Source organism: Phoenix dactylifera, chromosome 1 (genome assembly GCF_009389715.1).
Source record: "Phoenix dactylifera cultivar Barhee BC4 chromosome 1, palm_55x_up_171113_PBpolish2nd_filt_p, whole genome shotgun sequence".
NCBI classification, from domain to species: Eukaryota; Viridiplantae; Streptophyta; class Magnoliopsida; order Arecales; family Arecaceae; genus Phoenix; species Phoenix dactylifera.
In genome coordinates, this window is record NC_052392.1 from 18,269,535 (window position 1) to 18,287,530 (window position 17,996).

Below are 17,996 nucleotides of genomic sequence, written 5' to 3' on the forward strand. Positions count from 1 at the left end.
CGGAGGGAGAAGAGTACGCTTTCCGGTAGTCCACCCCAGGGCCCACCGCCACCAGCAACTTGATAGATACGAAGTGAGTATCGGGACTCGCGCATAAAATCTTACTATGCGGGATTAAAATCTGCCCTCGGCGTTCCACTCTTAGTGACCGTTGTAACAGCCATTATCCACTTCAAAAATGCTTTTTTTTTTTCACAAAAAAAAAAAAGCATCACCTCAAATTTTGTATTATTGAAATAATCGCTATCACACTGTACAAGAAAATTTTGATGCAAAAGTTTTGAATTATAAAAATTATTTTTACTTAAAATAAAAAAATAAAAATAAGTGCCATTATTTATATGTTAAATAATGTATTATAATATTTTTCAAAATATTACTGAAAACAAACCCCAAACTCCAATGTGCGTGATGCTCCAAAATATCTCTCCCATTTTATTTCCGAACTGTCTTGAAAGTCCACAAGACTTGTAGGCTATCCAAGAGTACATGAGATTAATGTAATTGTTTCGGCATGAAGCTGTTACAATAGCCTTCATCATATTATAATAGCTGTTAATTTAGACCCTGGAATGCAATGGTGATGCTCGGCGCTTTCCCAGCTTCCTGATGTTATGTCCCAAAGTGGGAACAACTTCCACTTCCGACATCACACCTGAATTAACCGACACCTTAATTTACGTCAGGAAAAGCTGTCGACGCACACATTTGAAAGCACTAAGAGCTAAAAAACACATCCCATATGTGAGAGTGCAATGCCGTATTTAAATATCCGTACAACCTTGAACTTACCCATTGAAAGTCACAGAACCCAAGGCGGAGGAGAATCCGTATCTACGAGCCATCTTTTGTTTAGCAATCAGCTTGGTCCTCGTCAAAAAAGAGATAAAAAAGTTGGTCTACTATATGAGCAAGCTACTTCAAAATGCCGAGACAAAATATCTGAGAATGGCGCCCTGATTATTTCAGCATGAAGACTGCAACCATACTTTCAAGCTCATATCATTATGTGATGATTGATTAGCCATTGCAGTTAGGTATTGCAGAAGCCGGAAAAAACTTCTGATGGTCTGGTCAAGTGATTGCCACCTGCGAAAATGGGCCATTTTCTTAAGTTATGGTCTACTTAGGCTTCATAATAATCAACCAATGTATGACATAGGACTAGGTTTGATGCTTGCTGTTCAATTGATTGCCCCATGCAAACGTTTGCCTCATATCCCATCCTAAGATTGATAAGATACAGGGTGCAGCAAATCCCTCATGTATATGCTGTTTAACACGTCCAATGGATAAGATGGGCAACTAATCTGCATCAAACAATCAAATAGGCAACTAATTTCCTCATGCCTGGTCCATGCTGCATGGGAGTGGCACAAAGAATTCTTAAATCTATAGCAATATGCTCCTTTCATGATCAAATTGATGTTGAGTTGTACGAGAACAAAGCATATCTAACTTAAAAAGTACAGATTTTGGCCTGAAGTCCAACCATGTCATCAACATAGTTCATAGTACATATCATTCCCATTACCATCCTACATCAATCCCTTAAACTAGCTCTTAAAGTCGCATGTTATTTCACATTAGTTTTCCTTTTGAGTACCTTGCCACCGAATTATACCACACTTATAGTAGATCAGCTTCACCAAACCGCAAATTTTGACAAGACAAGCAGCTTCTATTTTGGTCTCGCACAAGAAGCTTGGTTTACCATCCATTATCTCGGAAGAGTTAGCTGCCTTCCACCCTCCATGAATCGCACAAAGCTTGGTCTCGCACAAAGCATTCAGCAACAAACACAGTCACCAATGGTGAGTTCTGCTATAGTTGGTCCAAAGATAATATCTCAAATCAAAAACTGACAGCTATCCCAATTGAGGAATGGTTTCTCAGAAGAAAAGAATGTTGTAGCTGATTTACAGTCACAAGTTTTTGTGACTGGCAACTGCACCTTTCAAGAAAATTATCGGGTACTTCCATTATTACTTGATGATGCAATCCTGAAAACCATACGAGCAAATAAATTCAAAGTTTTATTCTCTACTGAACACACCACCATATAATACCCTCCAATAAATATGACCATACTATAGCAATCTGCCCCTCAAAGTTCATGAAAGGAATCACAGATCTAGTACGGTAGTTTTTAACCTCAGATAAACAAGGTGAAGTGTCACATATAGGTTTGACGAAACTAGATGTGTGACTGTGAATCTTTCCACAACAATTAAATTGTTATCAAAGTTACAGTCTTAAGGATCACCGAAAACAGAGAAAAATTCTATATCTAATTTTCTGATAATATTGTACATACATGTATGATAATAATCTACAATCTTGAGAAGCCATTAAGGGGCAAGTTCCCCAACTAAATATTCATATCTTCATTGGAATCCCTAATGCCAAAAGCACAGGATTTCTCATGATGAATCATGACCATTGGCAGTCATCGCAAGTGGTTGTGCGGCTCCTGGTTCAGCAGAATTATTCTGGAGGGGGGGAAAGCAGTTCAGATAAATAAAATGGGAAAGGCAAACTAATTCAGTGATTCTGAAAATAGGGAACATGTCAAACATAGAAAGGACCACGGAAAGAAAAAGTAAATCTACAAACCCTGTATAGTGACAATAAACAGCTTACCCCTTCCTTGGGTTCTGCTAAGGCATTTGGAATGGTTGGAGATGGATTTTTTGAAAGATCCCTCATTATTCCCTGCAGGTCCCAAAAAAGTGCATATATTATGCATCCAAACATAGTTATCAACAGTCAGAGACTCTATACATGCAGTCAGTCCAGCATTCAGAAAAATTTAGGTCTCCCTTCACTTAAAAGGAAAATTGGCTAGCAGGACTTTGGTCAACTGGAAGTAGGGAAACCAACCCCGAGGCCCAACACCCACATATAAGTGCATCAATTTATCAAGAACCCATCAAATGCCAGCAGATAGAGAACACTACTCGAAAGGAGAAAAATGCCATAGAATTATTTTGAATCCTTGTAGCTCAAGAATCCTGCTTTTACAGGAAAAACTCCAAAATATAACAAAGATATCTCCATAGTCTTTAGCTACCACAGACCGACTTATGAAGCACATATAACAAAAGGATAAGTATTTTAAGAAACACCTGAGAGACATTTATGGAAAATAGATGGCCTTTATGAATTTAAATTTCAATAGGCTTATTTTTGTATTAGTTAAATTATTCCATGTTCCAGCATTATGGTTATGGATGTTTACAGATTTATGTGTGATTTTTTTTAAAACAGTAAAATATAATTAGATACTTGCAGCATATACCTATACTAACTTCTATTGCTAGTCTAATCCATTTTGATATCCATTGATATTAGATCATACATAGCCCTAATAGAAATATCTGGCCAATGATGATCCATAAAGCCAACCTCAAATAGTTGGCAAAAGGGTCGATGCAATAGCTATGGTACTAACATAAATTAAAAAGATACATAAGCGCGCACATATCTTTTCCAATATACATAGCATGCTAACACGTCACAATAGAGTCTGCAGAACCCGGAACTTTGTGCAAATGAACCAAACTCAAAAAAGGAACCTCTACCAGTTTAAGCCAACACTAATATTCTGCTGCAAGGCCTAGACCTGTCCTCACCAAGGTCTTCAGTTAGAAGAAAACTTCCCATTATTCTTCAAATAACATAACAAGGATATTCATGGTAATAAACAGCAATTGTACCAAGGTGTGAAGATCAATCAACCTGGGAAAAATCATAGCCAATCTGGAGGTCAAGAGATATGGGTTGTTTAAATAAGGGAGGCAACCATTTGATGATCTTACCAAGAAAACTTGATTAAAATAAGATCATACGATGGTATGGGCACAGACAGTGAAGACCTGGGGGGGGTCCAGTAATGAAAGGTAATTTAGTTTGTGTTGAAGGTTTAAAAAAAAGGAGCAGAAAATGGAAAACCTAAGATAATAGGATGGAGGTAGTGAGGAAAGACATGAAGCAACTCAGAAGTAACCCGAGAGATGAATTCTTGGCAAATGAGGATCCATAAAGCCGCCTCGAATAGTTGGGAGAAGGCTGCATGATTATGGTTATGCATATGGTTACTTTAATCAAGAAAAATCAAGATTTTTTTGCCACCCATTTATGATTCTCTGTATTTTTTCAGGCATGAAATGGGAACTTCAGGCAGAAAGTAAAAAGCAGGGTTCCCGTAGGTACCCCACACTTCAACGGATGTCTATAACAGCTCCAATAGAACGACTAACAAAAAGCTTTCACTAAACACAAAGATTAAGACTCCATGCAAGACTAAAAACGAAAAATGTTACATAAGAAGCCGGATCTGATAAACAACTGGCTTGTTCAATCATACCTTGCAAATAAGAAAATTCTAGAATAATTCATGCACTTTATGACTCTGTTTTGAGGGATGGCGATGGCGATGGCGATTCCAAATAATATTATTAAATTGATAGTCATCATAATACATCCAACATCAATATGCATGTCCGGTTCATGACATCGACCATCATAGAATTTTTAAGCAAGGACTTATTATGTGATAATAATTCCAACCAACTTATCAACCAGAGAGCATCAAAATCGTACATCTCTTCAATCCCACATGCAATGCAAGTGATACATGTCAGTAACTTATATTTTTCAAAAGGACCATATGAATTAAGTGATGACAATTTTTACAGACTTGGTTTTACGACATGATAAATGCCCTGACCGCCTTAACAAGCAATCTTGTTATATGCACAGTTAGGAATTCCACATCTAAAAAGCAAAAAAAATAATATCGTATATTATTGCCCGCTATCTCCATTTGGGATAGCTACAAGACAGGTCCTATTGCCACCCCCTTGCGAGGCCTGAAAATTTTTTTGGGCTCCAAGCCTCAGCTCGGAAAAATTATACTAGGTCTGGCCTGAGCCCAATTAGAGCCCAAAGCCCTTAAAGCCTAAATGGGCCTGACCCAAATCAAGCCCAAGCAAGACCAACCTGAATCAAGCCCAATTTGGCTAGAGTACGTGGAAGCACAGGGGGACGAGGGTGAGGAGGGTGAAGGAGGGAGGGAGGAAAAGGTTAGGATTAGGATTTTAAGAGAGAGGAGATAGGGGAATCGGGGATCGTGGGAAGGTGGCAGAGGTAAGAGGGCGAAGGAGATGGGGAAGACGAGGAAGAAGGGGAAGAAGGAGGGGGTGTAGCAGATGTAGGGGAAGGGGTAGAGGGAGCAAATGGAGAAGAGGGGGCATGTGGCAAAAGAGTGGCAACGCTTGGAGGTGGTGGAGGGAAGGTGGCAGCAATGGAGGAAGAGGGGGTTGGATGGGAAGGTGGCGGTGGAGCAGGTAGGGGTGGCAAGGGAGAGAGGGTAGAGACTGGGAGAGATGGGGTTAAGAACAGGCATAGGGTACAGGTTGAAGAAACTAGGGTACACCATGGTGTTTGTGTGAGGTCTAAGGAAGCTAGGGCACGCCATGAGGGTGGGGATAGAAAACTAGGTCACAAGCTAGCATACTAAGTCGAGCTTTGATCTGGGCTTTACGGTCAAGATTTGGTTTCTAGATGCATTCAAGTTGTGCCAAGAATTGCCCGAACCAGCCCGAAACTCATTCAAGCTTTGGATTTCAAGACCGAGCCTAAAGAAGCTTGCCCAAATTGGGCCCATTTTGAATCAAAGCCTTACCCAAACTATTCTCTTTCATTAGAAAAAAATACCTCAATGCATGCTTTAATAATAAAGATGTCATAAACAATGTATTAATGCTCTATACGAATGAAGACAAAAATGCTTTATCCAAATTCAACTCGAAGTCTAGTTATAAAAAGCAAATAATTGTTTATAAGTAGAATGCTTGGTGACACTACATATGAATCCAAATTTGGACTTTGGAGAAGTATAAGATGCATGAAAAAGTTCTCTATACATATTGCAACAATAAAAAAAGCCGTAGTAGTGAAAAGCAGTAACACTTGAGCAAAAAGGAAAATAGAAAGTCAACTTTAAAATGATTACCAGCAGAACAAATATAGAATAAAGTCCAGAGTACCAACCTTATTTGCCCACACTAGTCCACATGCATTGCATAAGGTCCTTGGTCCATCAGGTCCACGGCGCATCATTGGTGTAGACTTTGGACTAATGCCACAATGATGGCATCTGATTATATACAGAAAAAAAATTCAAGATCAGACCTTGAAAGAATAACACTGTTTTTATGCACTAAATCAGGAAAAAAAGGAAGCAATTATGATGTTCCAAAATTAAATCAAAACAATGCATGCATATAAAACCGAAAGGCAATTATAGGAATGCAAACACATAGAACACCTATTTAAACAAAAAAAAAAAGTAGCATAAGTCACAAAAAAGATCAACTCAGAAGGGACTATTATATAAGCACTGATTATTATTTAGTGAATCATCAGGATGGCACTTTAGAAGCAGGAGATGAAATGTAATCTAATGGCAAGACTGATGTCAGATGTTGACAGGTCTCGCCTAGCATCCAAGCAAACAGCTTAGGTTTGGTTCTCCACCAATGGATACTTGCCCAAGGAAGCCCACAAATACAACATAATTCTGGAATCCGTCTAAGTATATTTGTGTACCTCCCAGTTTAGCCGTATCTGTGATGCTGCTAAGAACATTCTAGTCAAAGATGCATGATGTTTCAAAAGCTTACGCAGATGCTGCAGGCGGCCGATTCTCCTGTGAACCCCATTGCTGGGTAGTATCCCAACTGGTAACACCAGATGTTGAATCTTCAGGCTTGGATTTGGATGATATGAATTGGCCCTTGTTTCGTTGCATCCTGAAATCAATTAGGAAAAGAAGCTAATTTCACTATAGAAAATGTATAGTAACATCAAAGGGCATCAAAGGATGCTCATCGGACTTTATCATGCAATAGTAAGAAAATGTAAAGCCCAACTATACCTCTAAAAAATCAAGACCCTTTGATGTAACAAATAAGAGATGGACAGCAATAGAATACAGTCAGTGACAAAAGAGAAAAAAGAAAACTTAAAAATGTAAATCACAATATCAACAGGCCTTGAGAAAAAGTATCAAAATCAGTGCCCATTAATCTTTTAAAAATAACCAAATCAATGATTGACTTGGATTGTGAAGTCAAATATTGGTAATTATAATGCGATATAAGTTATTATTGAAGAAGAGTAGGTATTAAGTTCAGTGTCATCTTAACATTTCTGGCTCTAATCCCGTGAAGAAGTTTTAACATTTTAGTAACAACATCATATCATGATTAAAAGTAAATATTTCTCTAACAAACATTACTTCTAGCATCATATATACATCTATGCTTGAAAAGATCCACTTATCAGCTTCTTCACACAACAATCAACCCAATGCAAAAGATTATAAGAGTATCAAAGATCAACAAACCTAACAAGACACTAACTTCCATTCGATAAGAACATCACTAATAGAAAACACCTAAGATAAAAAGAAAAGTATTCACAAAACCAAGCTCCTTTAACAGATCCTAATGCAATAAAAAAAGAAAGAAACATGGATCTGCTGAATTCAATGACTCAAAGACTTGGATTAATCACAGCAAAGGTCCAAAACCGGAGTGCTTTTATGAAAAGCTTTTAGGGTCACCAAGTTTTACAATTTCGACGATGCATTCAGGCATACAAAGGTAGATTAGATATTTCAATTTTATTTATCTTTTAGACCTCAAAATAGGATTCCCGGTCAAAGTATGTTTCCAACTCAAAATCAAATGCCTTGGCAGATTAAGACCCACTAATGGAATTCTTTGATTTGAATATCTTAAAGCAAGCTTTTAACTTGAGTTTTTTTATAACCTTTGGATTTATTTCAGAGGCAATCTCTTTAATAATTTTTCAAGTCCATTTTCCTTTCTATAGATTATTATTTGTGTTGGTTTTGAAGCCTATGGGGATGTGCTTAAGCTATTTTCATGGTTATCTATAAAGAGCTCTATAGATATCCATTTTCTTTAAAGTAACAACATTTTTCAATATCTTTTGTTAGAAGTGCAAGAATATTTCTCATCTTGTAATCAAGTTGATGTAAGAATGAAATCAGCGATGTAAGAGTTTTTTCGCTCTTAGTTGAATATCACTGTTGGTGAAATGCCGATATTTTATCTGGCAAAGTAAATCCACGAAAGTATCTCCTTTAGAAACTAACAAAAACATAATTTTCAAACTAAACCAAGGCAAGAACCTCTTTAGTAGGTAGAAATTAATGCAATTTCAGCATCTCTGAGCAACCATCTTCCAAAACACTATCAACTTAATGATAATTAAGAATTGAAGCATTAAAAAATGAAGGTAGAAAATAACAACAAAAATGGAAACAAGGCGTTCAAGGGAATGATCCAGCCTGTTAGGTGAAGCATCACGAAAATGGATAACAAGCCCTGATTAGGACTAGGGAAAAGGTTCCCAAAAGAAACAACATAGAGGCTTATGTTTTATTGTTGCAGCAACCATAATGCAAACAGATTTAAGTGATAACCCATGCATTTCTCTACTATGCATTGTTCCTTTCTTTGCATGCCTATCAAACTTAGAACCAAGGCTCCAATAGGGCTGCAAACAAGCCAAGCCAAGCTTTGGCTATCAATCATATAAGTAAGGTTTACAAGCTTGGTTCAGGCTTTGAGCTAACTCACCTGTACTGATTCGCATGTCAGTGGGGCTGGCAAACAAACCAAATCTATGTTCAGCAATAAAAGTCGATCTCTTTCTAGGTTGAACTTTGTTTATACACCAAGTCTTAAATGTAACAAAAGCTCTGCATATTTTCTACTCAAAAGAGTACGAATGAAATAGCTACCAAGCCTGGCAAGTTCACGAACATCTTAGTGCATTTGCAGCCCTAGTGTCAAATCTGGTATGAAATGGCCAGTGCCTCTAATATATGGAAAGGGAAGGCCAGTTGTTAAGAAACGTTTTAGGATAAAACCTTTGCTTGGTTGCCCTCTCTTATAGTCACCACTGTTTGTCATAGAGTTTCATGTCCATCAAGAAAAGTATATCCATTGATCCCTCAAATCCTACCAATAGGCTCCATGAGCATTCAACAAACCAATTACTGTAATCCAATAGATTTCCATGTTAACCTTGCCAAAAATGCAAGACCTCTCCTTTTCCAAATTTAAGAATTAAGATGCACCATAGTCTGACTATAAATTTGATTATTTATTCTCATGAAACGAAGAACTCGCAAAGATAATTTCCATCTAAGCCAAAGTCAAATCCACTCAATTCCTAAATATCGGTCACTTGTCCCTAAAACCCTAAAGCTCTTCAATGAGACCCCCCCCCCCCCAAAAAAAAAAGTGCGTTAGAAACCACAAAACCACAATGCCATCAAGGCCATAAATTTTCTAATCATATCAACCCAGAAATTTGATATAATATAAATAAGAAATTCCAAGCCATCTTATGTTTTAACATGCTTTTTACAACTAATTGTCAACCTAACATTAACCCTCCCCCATCTAGGCTCAAGACCTGCATCAACTGTGTTGAGATGGACATGTAGTAAAACTAGGACAGCTAAAGAAAGGAATAAGCATGCTGAAGGAGCTGGGGAAGTTTCATTAATTTAAGACAAAGTGATGGAGTGGTATATGGTATGACTAATAAGCATATACAACGACAATCTGAAGTGCTTGAGCAAAGAGTGGTAACTGAATTTGTGTTGAAGGGTGTAGAAAAAAAGGAAAAGACCTAAAATTACATGAATAGAGGTTGTGCAAACATGGAAAAAGCTTGGGAGGAATGCTTGGCGGATGACAATCTATAAAGCCAAACCTATATAATTTGAACAAAGCTGGATGATTATGGTTATAGAAGAGAGAGAGAGAGAGTGTGTGTGCGTGTGTAGGTGCATGCCTCCAAGAAAGGAAGCTTTCTGTCTTCAATATTGTCAAAAACTCTATCAGGACTCCTAATGAAGACATGGAACGTCAAGATAAACATGTAGGGTATTGGCTCTTGCATTTTTGTCCTCCTAGACATACGGTTTGCATCAAAGTGCAACTTGGGAATTCCATCAGAATCTTCAAGATCTAATTTCTAGCTTAACCACAAGAAGCATGTGATGGTGATTGAAAGATGATGATCAACCAATCTTTATCTCACATCAATCTAAAGTTAGACATGTAAAAGTATGAGATACCTAATAATTAGCATAAAGTTTTAAAAAATATATAATAGGATTTTCTTGGCCATATGTGTCCTCATTCTTGGTAAACAGTGTTCACCTAATATCAAGCATCATCTCCTCCTAACTGCATACATACATACATACATATATGACATTATCATAGAGAGACATGCTCTTCAAATAATAAAATGCTACTAACCATTTAATATATTTAATGACAGCCATTGCTGAAAGATGGCTTCTCAGAATTTATTTCATAATCAAATTACTAGCCAATCGCATGCTATTAAGTAATTCCGTAAACCACGTATTAGATCCCAGGGATCAGCATCAATATAGCCTAAGTGAACTTCTGCATATGCAAATTTTTCATTCATAATTGTAAATCTCAGCTTATGAAGATGCTTGAGGAGGAGGAAGGGGGGAATAAGTAGCTTGAAGAAAAAAGAATTGACAAATACATGCAAAATGAAAGCAGTGCTTATATCATATGATAAGTCCTCCTACCTGAGGGCAACCTCTTTGCGAACATGTATCGTATTCTCTTGTCAAAGTTTCGCTCTTTCCTCTTCTCGCGAAAACCTCATCAGCGATGCGACTCTGTGAGGAAAGTTTATGCGCTGTGGAACATCAAAAGCAAACAGTACCTATTAAAAACTTCCAAAGTATTGACAGTATAACAAAGGAAAAGCTTGTCAAAAAAAATAAATAAAAAAAAGAATACCCTATTATGCATATGGGGAGATGATTGAAAAGAATTTAAAGCAACGTTCATCTCGCGCCCTCCAGCAACAGGAGCACGGCCTGAACCTAAAATTTGATAGGAAGTCAGTAAATGTTTGGGATATTCAAAGGGTACCCAAATTGGAAAGGTTTGATCCTTTGAAATGAAACAACGAGTATAGAACATCAGATGTGGTAAAAATGTCACCTTTTCGGGGGAGACGGAGTCGAACACATAGACCTCACCCTGGAACGAAAGTGTGAGCTGGTTGCCACCAACTTGGTGGGCAATCACCGCTTGAGGGTCCCTATATTGCTCGGATCAACCAGACCATCCGTCTCCATGCCCTCGCCATCCCCGGCCACATCCCGATCCTCCTCCATCCCATGTACACCGACACCGATGTGGTGCTCCGCCGCCTCGTACTGCTGGAGAGCCTGCGCGTCGGCAGCGGCAATCAACTGCGACTCTCCGCCGCCTCCACGGCCGTCGTCTACCTGCGCCGGCATCGCCACGACCGGGAGGACATGGTGGGCAGCCACCGGCTTATGGATGTGATGGCCCGGGAAGCGGCCGCCGGCCGCCGGCTTCACGTCCACTGGTGGGTTAGGGTTTTCGCTCATCCCTAAAGCTCTCTCTCTCTCTCTCTCCTCACTCTCGATCCTTTACCCAATTTAGAAACTTTTTATAGAAGAAATGAACAAAAAATCAACAAATTGAAGATTGATTCAAAAAGCAGACCGAATTCGGATTTTTTATATATTTGTGGGATGGATTGATTCCTCGGAAATCAAAAAAACGGAAGCAAGTCTCCTCCAAAACCGCATTCGATCAAGGTTTCCGGACTGGGTTTAAAGAAAAGCCAATGCAGAAATCCTAGATTGGGCGATCAGTGATTGGTTACCGAGATCGGCGAATAGGGAACCCTAGAATTAGAGAAAGCGGGGGTTGGGCAGGATAGAGGGGAGAAGACTCACAAGAGGTAGGCATAAGAAATATTACATGAAGATGCGCTTATAAATATTTGTATGCGGTTGATATGAATCGCCGTCCCGGTTCCTAAAACCAGATCGTACCTAGCCGCCCGCCCGAGGGAATAATTAAGATAGACTCATAGAAATTTACAAGCCAGATCTGCCGTCCAGGGATTTTTCAGAAAGATCTTGACCGATCATTTTAGCGCGGGTCCTTCTCTCCTGGATTCAAGTGAAACATGTGGAGCTCTGAGCACCCATGGACGGCAGATCTGACGTCCCACGTAAAACTTTTATATCGGCAATTTATAACTTATAAGGCACCGTCCTCACATAAATTTCGACACGAGATGTCATGACGTCACCGCTCGTACTCATACGATCTCGACTCGACCTAGCGTGCGCTCGCGTGCATAGAAACTTATATGCGGAGACATAAAATTCACTGCCGTTCGGTAGTCGTCGCGCCATGGGAAGATTGACACCTTACCTTGACACATCAGGTTTACGTTATACATCTCGCTTGCAAATTTGGAGGTGTAAATTGTAATAGATTCTTCCTTATTCTATTAAGGAAATTACGGGAATGCCCTTGTTTGTTGCCGGTTAAATGGGCCGCTCAAGCCCTGGGCTTTTGAGCGGGCTTCGACCACCAATTTAGGCCTGGCCAGCCAGAACGACCAGCTCGACCTAATTTTTGTTTTCTCATAGCGTTTATTCATGTTTCCCATATTTAAAGACTTAATTGATAATTGTTGTTGATTGGCTAATTTAATGGGATAATAAACATTTTATAGGTTGTAGGCCATATCTAATTATTCATAAATAGCATTATTTTTAAAATTATTTTTAAATATTATTTGTATTTGAAAAATGAAAAAATTGGTTAAGAAGCTTGAAGCCCGAAGCCTGATTAAAGAGCAGGCTTAGGGTTAAAAAATAGGCCCGAAGGCCATATCAAGTTGGGCACGAGCGAAAATAAATTGCATTAACTTTTGGGCAAAGCTCGGCTGGTGCCCGGCCCAGCAGGTCCACGAATAAATCTAATCATGAGCATGATTTTTTTTATGGGTATATCAGAGCATGATTAAAATGGATGGAGGTGAGGTGATGGCCAATTCAACGTTTTTTCTTTTTTCTTTTTTAGGTAAATTGGGAAAGGAAAATAACTACCAAACCAAGTGCGATGGCAAGTCAAGTAAACCAGCAGCATCCAGAGAAGATCTGGAATCAATAGAAGAATTTCAAACCAGATAAGTAATCTGCCACCGAGTTTGCTTAATTTCTTGTAAAGATGATGAACTCTGAAAGAAGTAGGTGTGGAAATCAGAAGTTCAATTTGCTGCAGCAAGGGATTAGAGAATTGTGGGAAGAATTTTGGGCTATCCAAGATATAGGCGTTGCAGAATCCCCTTCAAACATAGTGATTGAATCAGCTGGTAAGTTCTTCGAACCCGCTAGAATAAGCCGCCTATCATGATCGAGCCAACAAAATTAAGTTTCAGCAACCCACGGAGAGGATGGGAGGATGAAGAGGAGCAACTAGGGATGCAAAAATGCCCCAGTGCCATAGGTTGCCCAAAGGGCCGTCCAATATGTCCTCATACTCAGAAGCCGGAAAGCCCTGTTATTTCCACCCTTCCATGGTACCAAGCCTGGTAGCCACCTTTTCATTGTCACTCAATGACGTAGGTTCTTAGGGGTGACCTTAATTCATTGAGAGAAAGCACATAATGGAGCATGCGAACTCGGTGGCTGCTATATGGTAGGCCAGTCAACTCCAATAGTACCCTGTGAGCTCGGGAGATGGAGAGTTGGCTCGTGGCACTCCTAGGTATTTTGTATTTTGCATTTTATTGGGTGGCAATCCTATACTCTGTTAATAATCCACCGTTTTAAGCAAAAAAAAAAAAAAAAAACACCATAAACTGCCTGCCAATCATATGCAAAGTAGAACTGATTGTGATGATATTACATCTAATTTTAATACACTTCTATTCTTTAAATTAGTTGGTATGCCATTGTTTCTCTCAACTTCAGCAAAGCTTGAACTACTTCAAGTGCATTTTCATTTAAGAAAGGGCCCATAAAGACTATAGAGTGCCTCAACGTGTTGTTTCTAATTTAAAATTCTTGGATTTTTGAATGCTGAATTTCTTGGGAGGTGATTGGTAGACAAACAAGTAAGACTTGAAATGAAAAGATCTAATAGGGAGATGGAGACTGCAGACTTAAAAAGTATATTAAAAATAAAAAGTTTCAATTCAATTAATTAAGTGATTTTATGATTTCTACAGACTCAACCAAATAAATAGAAATTTAAATTAATAAATTATAAAGTCAAAATAGACCATGATTCTAATATGCAGTAAATTGCATCGACTTGGGACGTCATAATATTCCAAGATGATATATTGGTTACTTCATACCTAATAGGATATAACTTTGTTTACGATTTGTTTTAGCTTAGTCCCCTAAATTTTTTTTATGTACGCATAGTAATCTCTACCTTTTCATTTTGTATGAAAATTTTGTAAAGTTCTCCATTTATACAAATCATTCTTTTCGATAATTTTCATTGACCGATTACCCAGTTGGAAAGAAAAAAACACCCTTTAGCTTAATAGTGAATGAGACTTGGGGCTACTTCTATTCACGAGCGGACAGAATGCTCCGCTTGCTCACGTGCGAAGTATTTTGATGGCTTGAGCCTAGATTTTAAGTCTGGTGCACTGGATCAAGCTAAAAATATCAAACCCGCTTGCGAAATAGGTCAAACTCAGGCTTTGGTAAGTCCAGTTCGAGCTCGGTCTTTGTTCTCCTCCTTCTCCTTTGTCCTCTTCCTTCTTCTCCCTCTTCCTTTCTCCCATTTTTCCTTCAATATTCCATATTTTTTTAAATAAACAGGATAAAAAAGTTCAAGACCTGGTTCAAAGTCTAAGTAAATATCAGCTGGGGCCTAAAAAAATAGGCCTGAAGACTGAGCCAAGTAGGTGTTGGATGTGGCTTGGGCCTAACAGATTTTGGTTATTTCTTGGACGGAGCTGAGCCACTTGATAAACAGGTCTATTTGGACTTGGCTTCTTCTTGCTCGCTTATTGTCTAGTCAAGACTTTGGCCACTAAGGAACCAACAATGAAGAGGTTATAAGTTAAATATTTGTCGAAGTGTGAACACTATAGAGAATATATCTATATGATGTGAAATTAATATTATTAGAAGAATATATAGAATATTAATTATTTTTATTATTATTGGCCAACCTCGGAGATGTATAAGCAGTAAGAGATGTATAAGCAGTAAGTTATAATTAATATTAAAATATAAAAAGTTTTTAAGAAACTAATATCCAAAAAACTTTATTTATATAGTTCCTAATATATTTCTAAATAACTCTATTTTTTCATATAGTGCATCTTCTAGCAATAGATTTCTTTGTGCTTCCTGCGCAGCAAGCAACAATAACATCCTAGCATTCCTCGTAATATAGATTAATTATGGTGCCCAAAACTTACTCAAAATTAAAGGCAATACATTTTATACAATAAGGAGTGGAGAAGAGAAGGAGGAGGAGGCAATAGATAGACGAAAGACTTCTATAGCCATTTTGTAAGGCAGCGATGTATCTTTAACACAAAAGAATAAGGCATCAATACATCGAGAAAGAAGGGGCATATTTAACATATACCGAGCAATAGCCCTATTTTGCTTGATGAGGATGATAACTAGCATTCTCTCGAGCTATATTGATACAACAGCAATTCATAACCCCTATCAAATGCTCAATTGATACGAACCTGACAACAACTCATTGACTTGTCAGGAACCAAATTGATTCAATTGTTATGTCTCTTTGCTGGACAGGCAAAGCTTTCATGTTGAATCTCGTATGATGCACTCACAAATAATAAGAAGTTTATGACTAAGTGCAGATAGGTCCCTCTTTCCAATCCCAAAAAAAAAAAAATCTAGCGAAGAGAGAACAATTGGAAAATTCCTTTCATCCCCGCTTGTCCTTACTTCCCTCGTAGATAACGGTCATAAATATTGGAGCTGGAATTAGCTCTAGATACCTTAATTTGCTTGTCGCAAAGTTCGAAAGACTGGAGAGGACTTCTAAGTTATTTTGCTTTCTTCGCAACGTGATCCTCGGGGGCGGCTCGGTTTTTCGGTTACCCTTTTTTTTTTTTTTGCTAAGGGCGGGCAATTCATAACATAGCGGGTACGAATACACCCAATAGAGTCTGAATACAAAAGGTCCCGGAGTGCTCGGGCATCTCTCTCTCTCCGCCCATAAGGTACCTCCTGAGTGGCACGCTACATACGCAGCCACCCAGTCGGCCGCCCATTGGCCTCCCGATACACAGCCTAGCCTGTAATGTGACACCCACCCTCGCCATCATCCAAATGTCGCGAAGTAAGGGGTGGGCACCGCCATGACTGCTCAGACCCCTACGGATCCAACTGATCACCGAGCTGAATCACCCTCGAGAAGAATCGAGCTCGCATGGAGCACCCGCCGCAACGTAGGACAGACCCATCCAGGCCGCTCGCAGCTCTGCCCTGGAACCGAATGTCAAAATCTGATGGCCCCCTGCTGCAACACATCAGAACCTGGGCCCCTGAAATAAATCCGGCCCCTCCCTCCCTGCCACCGTCCAAGACAGAGCATCATCAATTGACCTGAGGAACTCGGGGGTGGGGGCTCCCAGGTAAAGATACCCTGTGCGGAGCTGCCGAAGCAATGTGGGAGCCCCAGGTGTCCCGAGCTATCAAAGGTCTATGAGCAGACTCGACCCTGGATAATCTCATCCGCTTGGGCATAGGCCCGCTCCATCACAAAACGCTGGATAGCCGCCACTCCCCAAACACCCGGGCGTTCCTGGCCAGCCATATCTGATATGCTGTACAGGACGCCCTGATGGCCAATCTCCGCATCTGGGGAACACCGGCCCACTGCCGAACTACCTCAGGAGATAACCCTCCACTCCAGGTTCCTCCAGGATCTCAGTCATACTCCAGACACCTCTCGCCCTCACACAGTGAAATAGTACATGATCCACCGACTCGGCCACCCCACACTCCAGACATAAGGGGACAGGCTCATACCACGTCTACTCAAAACTGAGCATGTCGGCAATCGCTCCCAGGCCACCTTCCAGAGGAAGAGAGCACCCTCTGGTGTAGTCCAAATCTCCACACCCAACCACAGTCCAGGCCCGGCTGTAAACCCAACTGAAGAACTCGGGAAACCTCGCCAATCCCAACACTGGCTCGACAGGTAGTGCTCCAAACTCTGACATCTGGCCTGCGAATCCGGAAGGGAATCGCCCGTACCCGCTCCGCCAGATGCTCCCCAAATAACTGGCCCAGCCTATCGCCATCCCACACCGCCTCTGAGCGATTTTTTTGTGCCATTCACCGACTACGGACATTGAATGTCACGTTTTTTTTTTGGGTTCAATGTTCCGCTGTTGTGCAAATCTGGAATGACACGTACTGAACGTCCTTGGCTGGAGAATCTCTCTACGTCACCCATCTTGTCTTTAGTGTGGTCGGTGATTATGTACATCAAATATGGGACCAAAGTGGGCTTTCGGATCATACTCCAGTCCAGCTGAATGATGTTGAAGTGCATCGATCATGCTATGTGCTCCCAAATAAAAAATTTGCCGATCGAGTTACATGTGGCCGGTGGACTGCAAGAGCTTGAAATCTCATCCAAAAAAAAAGGTAAAAAAAATTATTTATATTTTTTTTTATTTCAGCCGATCAAATTACATATGGTGATGGATTACAAGAGTTTAGACCACATCCAACTAAACTAGCTAAAATATATTATTTATTTTTAAATTTTATATTTAGTGCTTTTTGATAAAATCCAACTACAAATATCACAATTAACTCATGATATTTAATGATCGTGTTACAATATCCTCTATCTACATAAGTCAAGAATTAAATCCGCTCTGATACCATTCTGCAACAATTCAGAACCTCGTTCAAAAATACTACCCAAAAAAGTTGCGTAATTGCCTGATTTCTTAGTACATAAAGTATACATAATACACAATTAATTATGTAAATCAGCTTATTTATATATCATTCAATTTCTAAA

General features: G+C 39.4%; 1 protein-coding gene across 1 annotated transcript; it reads right to left on the minus strand.

Moving 5' to 3' along the window:
- Window positions 1-2,160: 2,160 nt before the first annotated feature.
- Window positions 2,161-11,527, minus strand: LOC120110511 (GATA transcription factor 20-like). The gene is given in 11 exon segments (XM_039125662.1): window positions 2,161-2,492; window positions 2,644-2,715; window positions 6,058-6,163; window positions 6,690-6,818; window positions 10,688-10,712; window positions 10,715-10,760; window positions 10,762-10,800; window positions 10,905-10,969; window positions 10,972-10,990; window positions 11,112-11,211; window positions 11,331-11,527. Coding segments are annotated over 11 exon segments (867 nt in total). The 3' UTR covers window positions 2,161-2,423.
- Between the last annotated feature and the right edge of the window lie 6,469 nt (window positions 11,528-17,996).